The 16,461-nt window shown below is 40.2% G+C and overlaps 1 protein-coding gene across 2 annotated transcripts; it reads right to left on the reverse strand.

Moving 5' to 3' along the window:
• Window positions 1-33: 33 nt before the first annotated feature.
• On the reverse strand, window positions 34-16,454 carry tdrd7b (tudor domain containing 7 b). 2 transcript variants are annotated; one of them, XM_044022679.1, is made up of 20 exons: window positions 16,328-16,454; window positions 14,776-14,982; window positions 14,256-14,400; window positions 11,981-12,188; window positions 10,183-10,265; window positions 9,218-9,426; window positions 8,485-8,853; window positions 8,072-8,379; window positions 7,799-7,991; window positions 7,414-7,525; window positions 7,092-7,294; window positions 6,871-7,005; window positions 5,619-5,702; window positions 5,261-5,395; window positions 5,024-5,134; window positions 4,622-4,770; window positions 4,294-4,526; window positions 3,799-3,982; window positions 3,505-3,665; window positions 34-1,985 (listed from the first exon to the last, which is right to left on the reverse strand). In XM_044022679.1, the coding sequence occupies exons 2-20, from the start codon at window positions 14,980-14,982 to the stop codon at window positions 1,765-1,767; spliced, it is 3,450 nt and encodes a 1,149-aa protein (XP_043878614.1). In that variant the 5' UTR covers window positions 16,328-16,454; the 3' UTR covers window positions 34-1,764. The 2 variants fall into 2 exon arrangements, with proteins under 2 accessions (XP_043878614.1, XP_043878613.1); XM_044022678.1 differs by having other exon boundaries at window positions 16,312-16,454.
• Window positions 16,455-16,461: the final 7 nt, after the last annotated feature.

Here is a 16,461-nt window from a genome sequence, read left to right on the forward strand (position 1 = left end):
TTTATGAGTTATGGTGCAATAAAGCATGAACACTCTATTCCAAAACCTTTTATTAACTCCTGGTCACTGTTAAATGAAATGCAAAGGATAAACTTATCATTATCAACCCGGAAATATAAGTTAAATATAAATTAAATTCATGTCATTTTTCATATGTTAACAACAATGCAGCTGTGGGCTTTGTCAGGCTTTGTGTCACACAATTGGAGAAGCATTTGCACATCCAAAAATATGGTGCAGTTGCATCAGAAAAAAAGGTCACATTTTTAAAATCAAATCCCACATCAGAACAACATTTCATTGGAGGATTAGACCAGAACAACCATAAGCAGAAAATCTTATAATCCTCTAAATGAAAATCTACTAGTAAATCACTACTGGCAATTTAACATTCTTGTTACTGTAACATCAAATATAGGTGCACACAATTTAGATCTGCAACATGCAGCACAAATACTTTCTGAAAGTTAAGTCTTGTTTTCATGGAATAAATGACTTTTAAATGTCACACTGTGTCAGTGTGACAGGAAGAGGAGATGCATGACATACTGCCTTCACAGGAGCCAGGGTCTGATTTTTAACACATGCATTTCACTCTAGTGTTTTGTTTTTTCATCAAAAAAACTAATTTGGTAAAGTCACAACCTTCATTTCAGTCTTTGAGTTACCTGCAAAATCCTAAATCAGCACTTATTTAGATGTATCAATAGAAACAATTAATGTTATGTATTAAAAAAAGCAAAGTCAGAACTCAGAACATTTGATATAATGTATTAGTCCTCAGCAAACCTTATTAACTTCTGTGTACAACAGACTATATTAGCACACATCTGCTAAAAGAGCCAAGTAACTGAAAACTTATTAATTTCACTTTGTTTTCATAATTTAAATAAATGTATTCCAAAATAAAAAAAAATGTGTCAACTCCTTCTGCTCTCTCGATATCTGTCTGTTTTCCTCCAAAAAGCAGATTTTGTAAACAAATACAAACTTCACTTGAACATTTTATGCATCCTTTGCATAGCGGGCAGCCCATAGCCATAGCCGGAAAGGGAACTTGGCTTGCAACTAAAGGGTTGCCAATTAGAGTTCCTGCCAGGGCAAGGTACCCAATCCCCATTGCTCATTGTTAATTGGACACTCTAAATTGGACATACATGGGAGGGTTGTGTCAGGAAGGGCATCCAGTGTAAAAACCAGATGCCGAAGAGGGAGGGGCCAAAAAGCAAAAAGCATTCTTTGCATGGTGCTCACATTGGCAGGGTTAAAGGTATTCAGGTATTTCAAGTATGACACTCACTGAAACTGAATTAAAATTAGAGCTCATACCAAACCATGTGCGACAAATCAATGCTTTGTGAGATGATTATGGATATAGATGTAAGGTTTTTTTATACTGCATTTGTATTTGTAGCAAGTTTGGACTTCAGCACAGCATTGTACATGGGTGTATTAACCAATGGTCACACTGCAGTCGTTAGAAGTCACAGCACATTACTTAGTGAACACACCAAACCTAACAAGCAAGTTGCTGCACCACCAGCACATCTTATCTTTCTGCCAACGCCAGACTCCACATACTCTTAAACCTCTCAGTTCCCTTTCACCTGACAACTGCTCCTTCACTCATTCATCCCTTTCCTCTTTCTACTTTTCGAATCCCGAAATGGTAGATAGATAAAGATTGACAAGCTTCTCCTTTTTTCATATATTCATATCCCAACTTCTTTCCTCTTAAGATTTGCAAATAATCCTGCTTTTAATCTACAACTCATTGGTAAGATCTTCAGCAAACTCAGCCATGATGTCATGCACCCAGATATCTCTTTCTTCCTGTGAAGTGTCAACCAGGAAGACCATCAGCTTCCGGTCCCACGGGTTTCTGGCTTCATGAAGGCTCTCCAGCTGGGCCACGAGAGGTTTCTTTTCCACGTGGTTCCTGAAAACGATGGAAGCTTCCTCTGACCACTGCCTCGGCTTCACTCCTGCAGCGGGAGACAGAGAGATAATGGTATATAACAGTGTGAGTACACATACACATATATATATATTAGAGCTGGGCATAGATTAATTTTTTTAATCTAGATTAATCTCACTGCAATCTTGGAGTTAATCTAGATTAATCTAGATTAAAATGGCTCATTTGAATTCTTCTTCTGCTAAGTGGCGCTCCTCTGTTTTCATCACACCTAACATTAGGAGTAGGACAGAAAAAGTATATCAGAGTAAGATTGCTAGTAGTAGTAGGCAACTATCAGCAACTAATCAGCAAAACGTTGATAACGTTAGCTAAAGCTATACCGCGTGAAGTTAGTTTCAGGTTGGATATTCATTCAGACAGTTGTCGGACGCGACGGTTGGATATCCAACCTGAAACCATTTTCACCGTGGTAAATTACATAGACCGTTATAAAACAAAAAATGACAATAAATTACATAACGTAACGTTACCTACATCCGCGCTCAGCCAGGTCAGAGCCTTCTGGGCCAGGTATACATCCGCGCTAACATATCAAAGTGAAATTCATAGCTTGCTCACTATGTGGACCCAGGTCCCAGACCCAACCGGCCGCGCCAACTATATATATATATATATATATATATATATATATATATTTATTTATTTATTTTTTTACATTTTAAGGACAAAAGTATTTTGACTCCTGAGCATTACACCAACAGGGACAGTAATTTAAATACATATACAGTACTTTAATGTGGAGTTGGTCCCCCTTTTGCAGATATAAGATGAGAAGGCCTGGCTCATAATCTCTGTTCCAGTTCACCGCAACTGGTGCTTGATGTGGTTTAGGTCAGGGCTCTGTGTGGGCCAGTCAAGTTCTTCCACACCAAACTCGTCAAACCATGTCTTTAGTTCTTGCTTTGTACACTGGGGCACAGTCATGTTGGAATAGAAAAGGCTCTTCCTCAAACTGTTGCCACAAGTTGGAAGCATAGAATTATCCAACATGTCTTGGTATGCTGAAGTGTTAAGATTCCCTAGTACCAAAGCCTGAATGAAACACCTGAGTTCAATACTTAAGAGGTGTGGTGAAATATTTAAGAAGTGTATATATACACGTCAGAATATTATGTGTATACTCCATTCTTCATATAAATATGGACTCTGTCAAGCAGTGCCATCAGACATGAGAGGAGGGAGTGTTTGTGTGTATACAGCAGCAGTGAGAGAGCAGAGGTGGGCTGGGACAATAAGCATTTATCATGTCAAATATGCTGAATGACCATGTCATGTGAGAGTGAGAATAGTGCCGGGCAACACAAGATGCTAATACTGCTACACTGAGAAAAATGAATGAGTCGTGAGGGGCTGATAGGCTTAATCAGCATTGTTTGAACTCCTTTAACAGTGGCTTGAATGTAACAGACATTTGTTTTTATCTAAACATTAGGCACTACAGCTTTAACCCAATTATTACCATAGATTACTATCATCATCCTCAGACTGAACTGAGCTTCATGTGTGGCTCCAGCTCCACTCACCAGCCAGCTGAGCAGTGATTCCCTGGAACGGCAGCTGTCTGAACTCCTTGATCAGAGATCTGAGCTGGGTGCAGCTGACCAGCTCATGTTTACCATAGTCCAACTCATAGACTGACACCAACCCATTGGTCAGAACCCCCTTCACTAACACCCGGTACCAGCTGAAAGAAGAAGATAAATACACAGTGCATCACCACAAATACTCACAGGAAATCAGAAAGATCACAGCTTTGAGCCAGAAATGAAAAAACAAAACAAAACACAGCTTAAAAGTACTATCAACGCTCAACTCACTTGTTCTCCACTTTAGCAGCATATATCTGATTCTTCTCGATGCTGAGTGTTTTCTCTTCAGTTTTGTTGTAATACAGAATCATTTCTCCCATCAACACCACCAATTTGTACATGTCTCTCCAGGGTTGCAGGACAAAGTGGCCTGGATGGCACGCCACTGATACATATACATCCATGTTGTTTCCTGAGAAGAGGCATATTAAATTAATTTCTCAATTTACAGTTTAAGGGTTACAGTTAAATCAAATACTGGACTGACTTTGGAATTTTTTGGGCTTTAATATGACCTATGACACGTGAAACAAAAAACACTATTAAGTTAGTATTGCTTACGTTGTCTATTTAATGTCCTATTTGTTTTTTGTTTGCCTGGGTCATGTTGTCTTGTGTGGATTCTAAAGTTACAACTCGACATTTTGGCAAATCTTGTTGTTTTTAAAAGTCCTTTATAATGAAATTGGACTGGATTGGACAACAGTTTAATAACATCATTACCAGCTGGGGGCAGCTCCAGCAATGGTGGCAGCTGGGGAAAAGATGAGGGGGATGAGGGTGTTTTTGGTTGAATGGCGCTGGCCAGGTTTCCTCCTCCACCTCCTCTGTTTCCTGGTAGAGCCATTCTGGGATGAGGCTTGGCAGTGACAGTGGTAGATGTTGGGTTGCCATTAGTTGAATCACTGGTACTGGGTGTTTTAGAGGATAAAGTGGCTGTGGAGATTTTAGCAGGGCTGTAAAGTGGGATGAACAAGCAAGGAAATTTAGTTTTGGAAGTATAAGACTGGATGTGAAGCAAACACTGAGACAGACAGAAAGCAGCAGAAACCTGTGGCTTGTCAGGAAAACATCAGGCTGCTGTTTTAAGAGGTTAGACTGCGCCATCTGACGGTTGAGGCTGCGGGCCGGGTCTTGGAAGTTCTTATCAGTGAAAAGGTAGATGTAGATGCAGCATGTGGTTTCATCAACCTTGGCAACCTTGAGGGCAATAAAAAGATGAATACATGAGAAAGGGTAGGTGGAAGGAGAGAAGATGCAGGCACCGCAAGAACGCGAACATAAGGACATAGATGGTCAAGGAAACCTTTATTCATATTTTGTTCTCAAGGAATAATTTGTTGCTGTTGGTGTGATATCAGTCTGAAAATTGATTTGTAGGTATTGGGTCAAAATCATGCTAAGGACAGTAGGAGTAAGTCACATTTTTCAAAAAGGTCTGACAGTCATTTACCTTCATGCTACAGTCAGAGATGTTGAGCACTTTCTCTCGAAGCCACTGGACAGCATCTGGGGTCCATGATCCAAGACTGACAGTCAAGTCTGATAGACAGCACTTAACAGCCTAAACAGAGGGTGTTGGGAGGACGTTCAGTTCCAGGAAGTACAGACAACTATGTTAGTACATAACTTGGTTAACTGTCCCTTGAGAGTTTTTCAGCATGAGGCTGTCATAGACACTGGTGCTGACCTGTGGTGGGATTGCCATTAGGTCACATAGGAATATCGGTGGGATCTCTCTCAGCTCAAACACTTCTACAGAAGCCTGGACACCCACATCGATAAAAATGATGTCCAGCACTCTGCTGCCATGCAGGTTGGTGATCTATAGATCAAGCACAAATGCAAAAAAACAAATATATATATATATATGTATATGAGATTTTTGGCTTTAAATGTTTTTACATAAATCACTACATAAACTACATAACAACAGTAGAGCAGAGAATGATACAGTGCGTGATAATTACTTTTGTTAGGTAAACATCAAGTAAATGTGGACATACAGCATTTACCAATGCACAGTCTATGCTGCAGTGGCATCTTACCTCCACACGAGACCATTTGGCTTTATAGCGAGCCATGCATCGTTTCCCACAGAAGGGTCTGGATACCAGGAAGTCTGATGTCACCTAGAATAAAACCAAAATGGAATAAACTTTCATCATTTGTCAATCCACAGTTGGCATCAGTGATAAATTTCACCATACTTCTGCTGAACTACTGAGGTTACAGAGTACAGTAATTAATTCTTTATGGCCTGCAATAAAAATTATATTGTTAAAGCTCACGGAAAATGTTACAGGTTTAACTGGTCTGCTGCAACAATGACCTAATTAAAAGAGCACATGTCAGAATAGTTAATTCAATGTTATTGCCACAAATAACAATAATAATAATAAACTTTTTTATGGTTCCAGCAATAAATTACCAAATGTAAAGTTTAAACTGTTATTTTATCAGTTAACCTTGTTTTCCTCAGGTTGTAAAACAGTTGAAGGATACAAAAGTCATTACTTTGCTGCACACTTAATGGTTGTTTCTTAAATAAGATCATCAGACTGGTAAATGGCCTTACACTGTGTCCTAAACTCAACCATGAAGTGTTACTGACTTCCAGCTACAGGCTTTAAAGGACAACAGAGGCAGTCTAGAAAAAGCATGTGCTGTCAACAGATTGAGTGGCTTGGCAATGTCTTAACTCCGGATTATCAACCTAATCTCAATCTGTCCACAACTCTACCTGACAGAAGTAACACAGACTACATTCACTTCTTTATAATGTATCTAAAGTTACTTTTACAATATATAAACACAGATATGTAAATACTCTAGTCAGGAGTATGCAACAATAAATAAGACAGAATACTGATGTATGAATGATGCATGATTTAGAAAAGGCTGATGAGAAAGAAGAAACTGAGTTAGAACACAGGAACAAATTAAGTTGTTCTGTCAAGTGCTTTAGGCTACACGGTGAAACAACTTAAAAGACACTTCTGTAGAGCCTACTACTGTACAGGTCTAAAACACAAGTACAACTAATTTGTCACACATAATAGCAGAGGTTCTTTCATTAGATGTCCTACATTGAAATTCTGCCAGATTCTATTCTTGTAGTATTTTTATAAAAGGCTCAGTAATGAGCAGTGTAGATGTTTGGTCTCAGATATACAAAAATAATGTTGTCTAAAATGCATGTAGCTATGTTTGTTTGAAATGAATGAAATGAAATGAATATGCCTACCTGTTCAGCAGGTTTTGGTCTAAACATCAAATGTAGCATAGCATGGTGCTAACCTGTGAGTGGAAGTATGTTTCTATTTTCTCCAGTATCTCATTCAGCTTGGCAAGACCTCTGGAGGGCAGTTGACAGTAGATGGTCCCATCCGAGCAGACGCTGCAGACAGTCACATTCATATAAACACTGTTCACCTGAGAAGGACAAAAAGGATGTCAAGTGTGCTGTGCAATCTTGCTCACACATGGATACAGTGTGTACACAAACTTGTCTCCTGTACCTGCAATGGGCTTGCTAGCATCTTGTCCTGCAAAGCTTTCATGCATGCTGCATTGATGTTGATGTCATCATCCTGCGACGTGTCGTACAGGACCACCAGAGGAGTCTGACCTCTCTCTAGGATTTCAGCCAGTAAGATCCTACCACTGGCCATCATCTCAAACTTCTTAAGTACTGCAGGCTCCTGACAGAACGGCTCCAGACCTAGACACATGCTCACAAAGTTACATCATGTGAACTAGCTACAAAATTATCTTGATGAAGGTATATATAAAAATAAGGAGAATAAGGAGGGGTGGACTTTGGGATTGATTCAGACTCACCCGCTAGTTTACACTTAGTGGCCTGGAAAGGCAGTTTGAAAAACCTCTCGTGCAGCTCATACATTTTGGTTTTGGTGATCACTTCTGAGAAGCCATGATCCACATAGTACACCTACAGAGGCAAAGGATAAGGACCAGGGATCCTTAAAATGTTCCTTTCGACAAAAAAATATTAATTATTATCATTATTTTTTCACAGTGGAGCCCTGAAGTCTTAAAGGAGGATAGGCTATAGCTGGGTGATGGTTAATTAAAACATTTGTGTATCATAGTTCACTAGCTCACTGCTAATCATTCCTATATCTGATGTCATCCTCATCATTACATTTATTTGTGCACTTTAACTTCAAATACAGAACTTATGTTCTGTATTTTGCAGTCTCACCTTGACCTTGTCCGCCATGACCTCACAAATCTGCGCTCTCAGAATCTCCTCTTCCTCTTCAGCTCTGACCGCAACAAGTTGTCCTGAACATGGAGAAGCTAAAGGAGTTGGAGTGCTTTGGTCCTGGCTGTAAAACTCCCTCATCTCATCCTCCATGAACTCCTGAGCCCGGGAGTAATTTTCACCAATGTACCTGACAGAAGATAAGGGACAGTTTGAGATTCAAGAACTGTCAAACCTCACAGCACTTTCATCTCCACAGCTCCCTCCTACCTGAGCACGACTGCATTGGTGTTGGTAGCCTCCACCACCAGCACAGAGGGGTACTCCTCTTTGGGGATTTGCAGAGAAGGCACTGTTTGTTTACTGAGCCTCCTCTCCAGCTCCTGTCTCACCTTCAGCTCCTCTTCACTGATTGAAGAATCCCTCCTGTTGCAGTTCTCATCCTCTCCTCCTCCATCTCCTTTGCTGCTCCTCCTGTACAGGATGGCCCTCTTGGGGTTGTCAGGCATTGGGTAGTCAATAGTGCAGATGTCAGAAAGGAGATGAAGGTTCTCCAGGACATGTTTGGGTAGTTTGGTCTTGTAAATGAATAAAAAAAAAAAGTAATTAAAAATGTATTAAATGCACCTCCAAAATTCAGTAATGACACGTACTATATGACAGTGTTTTAAAGTGTTACTGACTTTGTAGGTGTCCTGAAAGAGTTTAGGCAGTGCATGTGCCCACAGGCCATTGGAGTACTTCACTAGCAACTCTTCTAATTTCATCCTCACGTCGGGACTGAGGGAAGCAGGGGAGGAAGGAGGGCTGGGGGACGAGGAAGACGATGGAGTAGACTGAGGTGAGAGAGAGCCAGAGCGAGTCAGATGGGTAGGGCATGATTTCTGTTGGGCAGGGCAATGTGAGGCTTTATCTGTCGTGGTGTCTGAAGGTGGCACAGGGGTAGTGGGGGAGTCTGGGTTGACGATGGGTGACAGGGTGGATGTGGGGCTCTGCTCCTTAGCTGGGTAGAGGAGCAACTCTGATGGGTTGCTGCTGCAGGTTTTCTCTACCTAAACAAAGAATCAGAAAAACAATTATACATGACTGGCTGTATTGCATTGTTTACAATAATGCAGTGTTATTTACAATAATGGGTTCACCAGAGCTCCTGGAATTTCTTCTGATTTAAATGTTTGCCTTGAATATGTGTATTTATTGTCATCCTGTTATGTCTTATGTCTGGCTGTGTATTGATAAGAATATATACAGTACTGCAAAATATTGGGATATTTTGAGAAAAGCACTACATTATTATTTGATTCAAATAATCAATTTAGTATCCCTAAATTAGAATATTTTAGTGTATCAATTAATATCATTCTTTTCTTATTAAATAAGAATAAAAATAACCACTGTGACATAAGGAGTCCATACAGTGCATATGTGTGTCCACGTCTCCAAGTCTTTGATGGCCTCAGTGGGCAGGTCCTGTGTGAAGAGCTCTCTGTAGATCTGAGGCAGCTTGGACACCCAGAACCCATTACTGTACTTCCCCAGGATTTCCTTGATTCGACCTTGGACCTGCTGAGGGTTGTAGGTTTTTCCTTTCCCCAAGCTGAGGCTCTCGTTCAGATTCATAGGTGCTGGAAGATCAATGAAGACAAAACAGAAGAAAAATTATCCCGGGGGTGGAGTGGCTCAGTGGTTAAGACCGCTAACCTGTGGGCAAAAGACTGGCAGGTTGAACTCAATTCCCTTGTAAGTTGCTTTGGATAAAAGCGTCTGCTAAATGACATGTAATGTAATGTAATGATGCACATGGAAGTGGGTACTAGTACCAAAAGAAAATAAATTCCTTCTGTAACTACTGGACTGAGATATAAGCTTAAAAGAGGTCTTCCTTGAAGGAAGATGATGATGATTTGTAGAGAAGAATGTAATATGGCATATTCTTCTTTATGGCCTTGAATATGCCTTTACTCCTTTTACTTTATTCCTCCTCATGTTCAAATGAGCAGCATAATAGCAGATGATCACAGGGTTGTAAACCAGTTGGTGATGCACTTCTAACAGTCTTCACTGTCTTTGAGCCTTATAATCATTTTAAAATATGTGCCTCAAAAAAGGCTATGACCATTCTTCAAACAGGAACGATAACAGGCACGTCTTCAGTAAAAGATTGGACTGGAACACAGACACAAACAGGGTAAACTAACTTCAAAAATCAACCAAATGCTGTCGCTCCCATGGTTGAAATTTCATTTTAAGGTCCACTGACAGTGCAGTTGGTCACCACTTGTATTGCATATACAGAGTATAGCAACATTTCAGATTATGTAGAGAATGTAAAAGTAACACTGAATGTATTATGAGTGCAAGGAAGAGCAGCCTGTCCTTACGACCAGTCTGTTGGGAGTTTCTGGAAAGGTGAGTGAGAACCTCCTTATGAAACCGTGATGGCAGCATCATTCTCTTGTCTGATCTGGACACAAGAATAAGCAGAAGGAGTTTGGAAGAGAAGAGCAAGAACACAGACAAAACATTCCAAATCCTGTGACATATTTAAGAACATTTAAATTTACGTGCAGGTTATAAGTCTTAGCTAAATCTGTCTCTGCGCAACATGTCCCCTTCTCCTTCTCAAAAGACTTTAAAGTCTAATACGATAAAGTGCTAAAGGTCAACGTCTTTTTTGGTTTTGTCTTCATTAAAACATCCCATTAATCAAACTGTCTCCACCCCCTTGGTCTAGAACAATGGATTGTGGGATACTGCATACTGGGTACAACATTACACTGTCAGTGCTATGGTATTATGCTTCTCCCCAAACCTAGACAGCTGAAAAACAGATATTTATTTATTATGCCAAGTATCGATCTATTAAAAAACTTAATCTGCTATCTTACTATCTATCTGCTAGTCTCTACTAGTTTTGGCAGTTTACCCTGTTGGGTGGGTCACTTGATTGGGCTTGTGCCACTGTCATTTCAGGTGAGGGGCTGAATTATTTAAAATCAGAGTCTTTATTTTTTGATTTTTAACTAGTTGTTAAATGTAGAGTGGTCCACAAACTCAACATTATTCATTTAAAACCACAACAGGTGGTGAAAAGAAACTGCTACAGGAACAAACACCACTAATGACTCCCTGGACTGAACATGAACTCATCATTTCTTTAGGAAACACATGTTACACTCTTATGTTACTTCAATCAATGTGACTAAATTAAATCATCACTAAGGCTTTCTATTCTTCTGTACACTTATATCTATCTAATCATGTGCCTGTGCTGTGAACGCACACACACATACAAAGTCCCATGGAAGTTTCAGAGGGACACAGAGAGATGTGCTGATTCACTCTGTGTCGGTTTAGAAGCGTTAATCTACCAGAGAATAGAGCAGGGATTAGAAAGGGCTCATATCCCCCCTGCTTTGGGCTTGTGTCCTCTGCCAACACACCAGGCCTCCCACCTTGTTGCCATATTGTGCTGCAGCGAGCCAGTGGCCCACTGACACAGACAGAGGTCTGATGTCAGATATTTTCATAGCATGCAGGCAAATCAAGCCATGGACTGAAGGACGTTAGAGAACAAGCTAATGAGTTGAACTAATCTTAAATCACTATTAAAGAAAACTAAGAAATGGGCCCATCTAATCATTTTCAGTTTCCCCCACTGAAGCAATGGTGTGCAGAGGTGTTTTACAACCTTTTTGCTTCACAAAACCAGGATAGCTAAGCCTAAAGTGGCCATACAGTAACCACAACCCACTCCCACCAAAAAAACAAACAAAAACATTTATATACTTATATCTCATTTTATAATTCATCAAATAAATTAATTAATTAAATTAAAAAAATAAAAATAAAAATCTGTTCTTCAACTCTTACTAACCTTCGTAGACTATCGTGGACTAAATTAGAAATTGTTTTGAAACCATGTTGCATTTCACTAGTATGAGAGACTAGTATGTGGATTTTTTCGTTTTTTAACTTGGATTTCCAAAGCAGTGTGGGAGCCTGGTCACATTTAGAAACATTTAGAAAATGCAACATGTAGCTTTTGTTGTATATTCCTCAGCACCAAAAATAATTGACAATGTCCAAACCTAAACATCTTAAAACCAACCACATATCTGCTTTTAAATTAATGTCTCAAATTACAAACATAAATTCTAAAATTTCTTCAACACTCACTTCTCCATTGGCGGGTTCCCTTTCCTGTTGGGTGTGTTTTGATTGAAGAGCTTGTTCTGATGTGGCCCAGTTTTACTCTCTGCCTGGCCATTTCTCATATCTCTGGCTTGTCGGAAGTCTCCATGTCCCGATCCTCGGCCACCACCTCCTCCTCTACCCCCACCTCGCCCACGGTAGTTTGGCTGCCTCAGTGAGGTTTGAGGTTTGGCTGCAGTGAGAGAAAGATAACAAACCTATGGTCTTGGGATTCCACTGCACCCAGATTTACAAAAGCAAGTAACTATGTTTATGTTATGGTTTTTGATTAGGTGAACATCATTTGAAGATCCAGATTGCGCATTAACCTGAGGATAAGAATTGTGTTTTTGTGAGTCTATCCTGTTTCATGCAGTCAATCACATTGCACAGCCATGTCTCTATATAACCCAGAACAGACACACCAACTACTGGCTCTACAGCAGTCTCTACAATGGGTCGCTGAAGAATCACTCGAGTCACCATGCAAGTTTGTAGAAATTTTTTCAGCAATTTACGCCACCTCCGCTCTACAGTATATTTTAAATAGAATGCGTAAAATCAAGCTGTGATTAATTTATCAAAAATATATCTTGGATGTGACTGATTTTGCTATTTTAAATAATATTAGGTGTTACAGAAATGGTAGTAAAAACAAATTTGCTCATGTCAGGATCTATTTTATTAATTGGGTAAGGATGGTATCTCACCTTTAAAAAGTGGGTCACCATAAATAAGATTTGGCTCTTGAGTCTGTTACCTGAAGGCCCCGTAGAAAGAATGAAGTGAGTATTCCTTTGATTACCATATGCATCTTCATCACTAGATGCTGCTAGGTCCTATAAAAACCTTTAACATGTACATGTACGTTTCAAAGGTGCCAGCAGATGTACTTTTCAATCTTGACACATTATGCTAAGTTTACTTAATCAGTGCCTGTGGTATCAAATATAACCAAATAAGTGTGTTTCCCAAAAATGTTAAATTATCTTATTTTTCTGCATTTTCAATTATTCTATTCTACTAAATTATATCACCTTTATACCTTGTTGTGCAAAGTCCTTAGTCATCGACTCTCACTCCCTCATACATTATTTTTCAAATTCCCATCTTGCATCATTTCTTATTTACTCAAGCAAGGTCTGGAACTTTCTCATGCCTTCTTATCCTATTTCTCCTTGTTGAATCTCAATCTCATCTCTAACAACAAGAGGCTAACTCATCAATCAAAGGCTTCAAGACTCAAACAAGAAATTTTAATTACTATGTTATGCTTTTCTTACTGAGTAGGTTTGCTATTTATGTCCTATGAGATACTGGCACTGGCAGTTAATGAAGTTAATATATCACCCAGATAATTAATCAGCAAATCCTCCACAGACACAAATAAGTTACAGAGGTTCAACAGTAGCACACACAAACAGTCACAAGCTTAAATTGACAAGGAAATACAGGCAAGGACAAGAAGCCACGCACTCACACGCTCAGACATCAGAGCAGACACCGCGTCACCTTACCGGCGGTGTGGACAAACAATCCCTGGTCTGTCTCTGCCTGAATAACAATATCCACAGACAGTGAAGGAGAGAACAAGGAGGAGTAAGGGGGAGAGCAATGGAGAGACTGATTTCCTAATCAGCTGCTTTTCGAGTCTCAGCTGCTATAGGCTTCTGTAGCCTTAAATGGCTATACCCCACTCCACTTCCCCCTCTATCTCTGTCATCTGTCCACTCCCTCGCTCCTTACCATTTCACCATCCCACTGCCTTTCTTTCCCTCTAGCCTTCTTACTGCTACTATATCTCTTCTTTTCTCTCCTCGCTTCCTACCATCTCCTGCATCCTCTTCTGACTCTGAGAATATTCTGCAACGTCACAGTTCAGCAGAGGTGTATGCACTGCAGAGGAAATGTGTGCATAAACACATTTAGATGTGTGTGTGTATTGACATTATTGAATACATAACACTTTGTCTGCTTGTGTGAGAGAGATATTCCCAGTGCCAAATAAAATGCAGGTCTCCACAGAGCAACAGTTAAATCAGGTCAGCCATTCATCTCATACAGCATTTTGCTAATGCTGCATAGTCATAGCACAGATACACTCACTGACTTGGACACTCTAAATCTCTATAGCATGAGCTCCAACAGGAGCCTGGAAAAGGTTTTCAAAATTGAGTGGTGTTATATGAATACCAGAGAAATGACTGTGTTGCTGTGCTACTGCTTCCAAATTCTCCATGATGGTGAATTAAAATCTTACCATTCAGGACAAATGATGCTGCTGGTTTGACTCTCATCTGGGTGTTGACCAGGTGGGGTCGACCTGTCTTCTTGGATGTGCGCTGGCGGGCCACCACCTTGGCTATATGGGCTTTCTCGTTGGCTCCTGAAGCTAAATAGACCACCTGAAAAGACAGGTGATTATATACTAAAAAATACTGTGAATAAAGACTGAGGTGAAGGATGAGAAGAGTACAAGACTGAAGAGATGAGCGAGAAGCCAGCATGAATTCACATGTCCCTCCTGTTCCAATAAAGGATTTGATTCTGCTGCAGTCATTGTTTGCCTTGAATGAGCATCTTTGTGTGAACCTTTCAGATGTATTTAATTAATACATTTTTGTACTGCAACTAAATTATCCAAGTAATGCAAATATCCCACAAATATGTTTTGAACCTGCTGCCATTACTCTGGGGATTTAATCTGGAAGTCATATATTTAGTTATGTCAGCTATTTCTTCTCTGAAACACAACAGAAAACACACACACAGACACACACCTCTCCAGAGCGATTGCGCTCCATGCGGACTACAGCGGGCATGCTTGCAAGCAGTGAGTCCAGGTGGCTGTGTCCCAGTTGTTTATGTGGTATCTGCTCGCCAGCGAGCTCCTTGTACTCTGATTGTAGACGTGACAGTGACACTCCACCCTTGTTGGCCAGGAGTATGGCCCAGAGCATCCTCTTCACCAGCTCCCTATCAGCCATCTGGAAAAAATACCCATGCACATAAAAAACTTAAATTGCTACAGAAATAAAATAGGTGACAAGTAGAACATAGAGAGAGAGTCACATTTGGCTTTAAGAAATACTATATAAAGCAAAACATTGAACAAAAGTTGAATTCAAAATAAGGTTATATTTTGAACAATGCTGAGTGTTAACAGAACATTTAACACTACACAAAGCATGTAAACAAAAAATAAATTGCATGAAAAACCAACAAAAGAATTTCCAGAATCTAACTTTATCTTCTATCAACTTGCACTTGCAGAAGATCAAGTTCTCACTTTGGGCCAACAACTTAGTGATAAGGAAAGTTTTTATTAACTGTTACAAGCCCAAATATGTCAACAGGGCAACAAGTGATACAGAGTAGTTCAATGAATACAAGTTCTTGAAAGTGCTTTGAGATCTTTCAGATCCAGGCACCCTGGCATTGAGCAGGAAATGACATTCCACTATATTTCCAGTTTGACACTTTCAGTTTTCATTCTGCCAAAAACAGTGTTACAGTGAACAGTGAGGTACAAATCCGACTCATTATTCAAAAAATATCCGAGTCTGTTCACTTCATTTTTCTCTTTTTGAAGACTATATTTGTATTCAGTCGATGTTGTTGAAGTTGACACTAACGTTTATAGGTTATCATGTAGTTCTGCACACAGTGAAGACAAATTAGACATATGTTTGCACAATATACCTATTGATATCTGTATTTATTTATTTATTTATCTCCAACTGAGTTTGGTTCGAGGCCACTTCATTTGACAGTCCCTGTCGACAGCTCGGCGAAACTGTGAATGACGTAACACGTCACACTACAACTCCACACCCTCCATCGGATCTAAACTAGTTGTATGAACTTCCACTCCCCTTTATATTTTATTTTCTTTCACACTAAACCTGTCACTAAATGGACCCAAACGATACAAAAACGCCAACGGACGGCACCGGACTCAATGTGACACGCGTGCTGAAACGATACCGCTCGTGGCATCGAATTAAATCCCCCTGCTACCCCGAAGCTGCGGGTCATCAAGTTAGCGACAGAACGCCATCAGTGGACCGGAAGTACTTGCACTTTATCTACACAGTAAAGGCACAGCTACGCAACAAAGTGTGGTTAAATACAACACGTAGCAGTCACAATTTTAATCTTGAAAGTCCCCACCGGAAGTACAGTGTTGTGTCTTCTCTAGCTTTAGTGTTTTCGAGTCATCCCAGTTTGGGAATATGAAAGAGAAAGGATATAATCACCCGGCAAAACTTTGCGAGCTTTGAAAAGTTAAAGTAAACGCTTTAAAAACATTCTACCTTGCTCTGAACGTACGGGATGGTCGAATTGGGGCCTGGTCCAACTGCTTTCGGTGCTGTCACCGCCCGCCGCAGGGTTGGGCTGAGACCGGAGCTCTGTCCCCGGTGCGTCTGTCTACCAGCCGGTTCAGAGACAGCCTCTCCTCCGCC

This window comes from Solea senegalensis, linkage group LG3, assembly GCF_019176455.1.
Source record: "Solea senegalensis isolate Sse05_10M linkage group LG3, IFAPA_SoseM_1, whole genome shotgun sequence".
NCBI lineage: Eukaryota > Metazoa > Chordata > Actinopteri > Pleuronectiformes > Soleidae > Solea > Solea senegalensis.

Bases quoted from the DNA above. Each gene is read 5' to 3' on its own strand.
- tdrd7b (XM_044022679.1), bottom strand. From the start codon at position 14,982: ATGGCTGATAGGGAGCTGGTGAAGAGGATGCTCTGGGCCATACTCCTG. The intron at 8,854-9,217 runs GTATGGACTCCT...TTCTTTGTTTAG, and splicing joins CGTGGACACACATATGCACT to GTAGAGAAAACCTGCAGCAG. The intron at 3,666-3,798 runs GTGAGTTGAGCG...TTCTTCTTTCAG, and splicing joins GCTGCTAAAGTGGAGAACAA to CTGGTACCGGGTGTTAGTGA.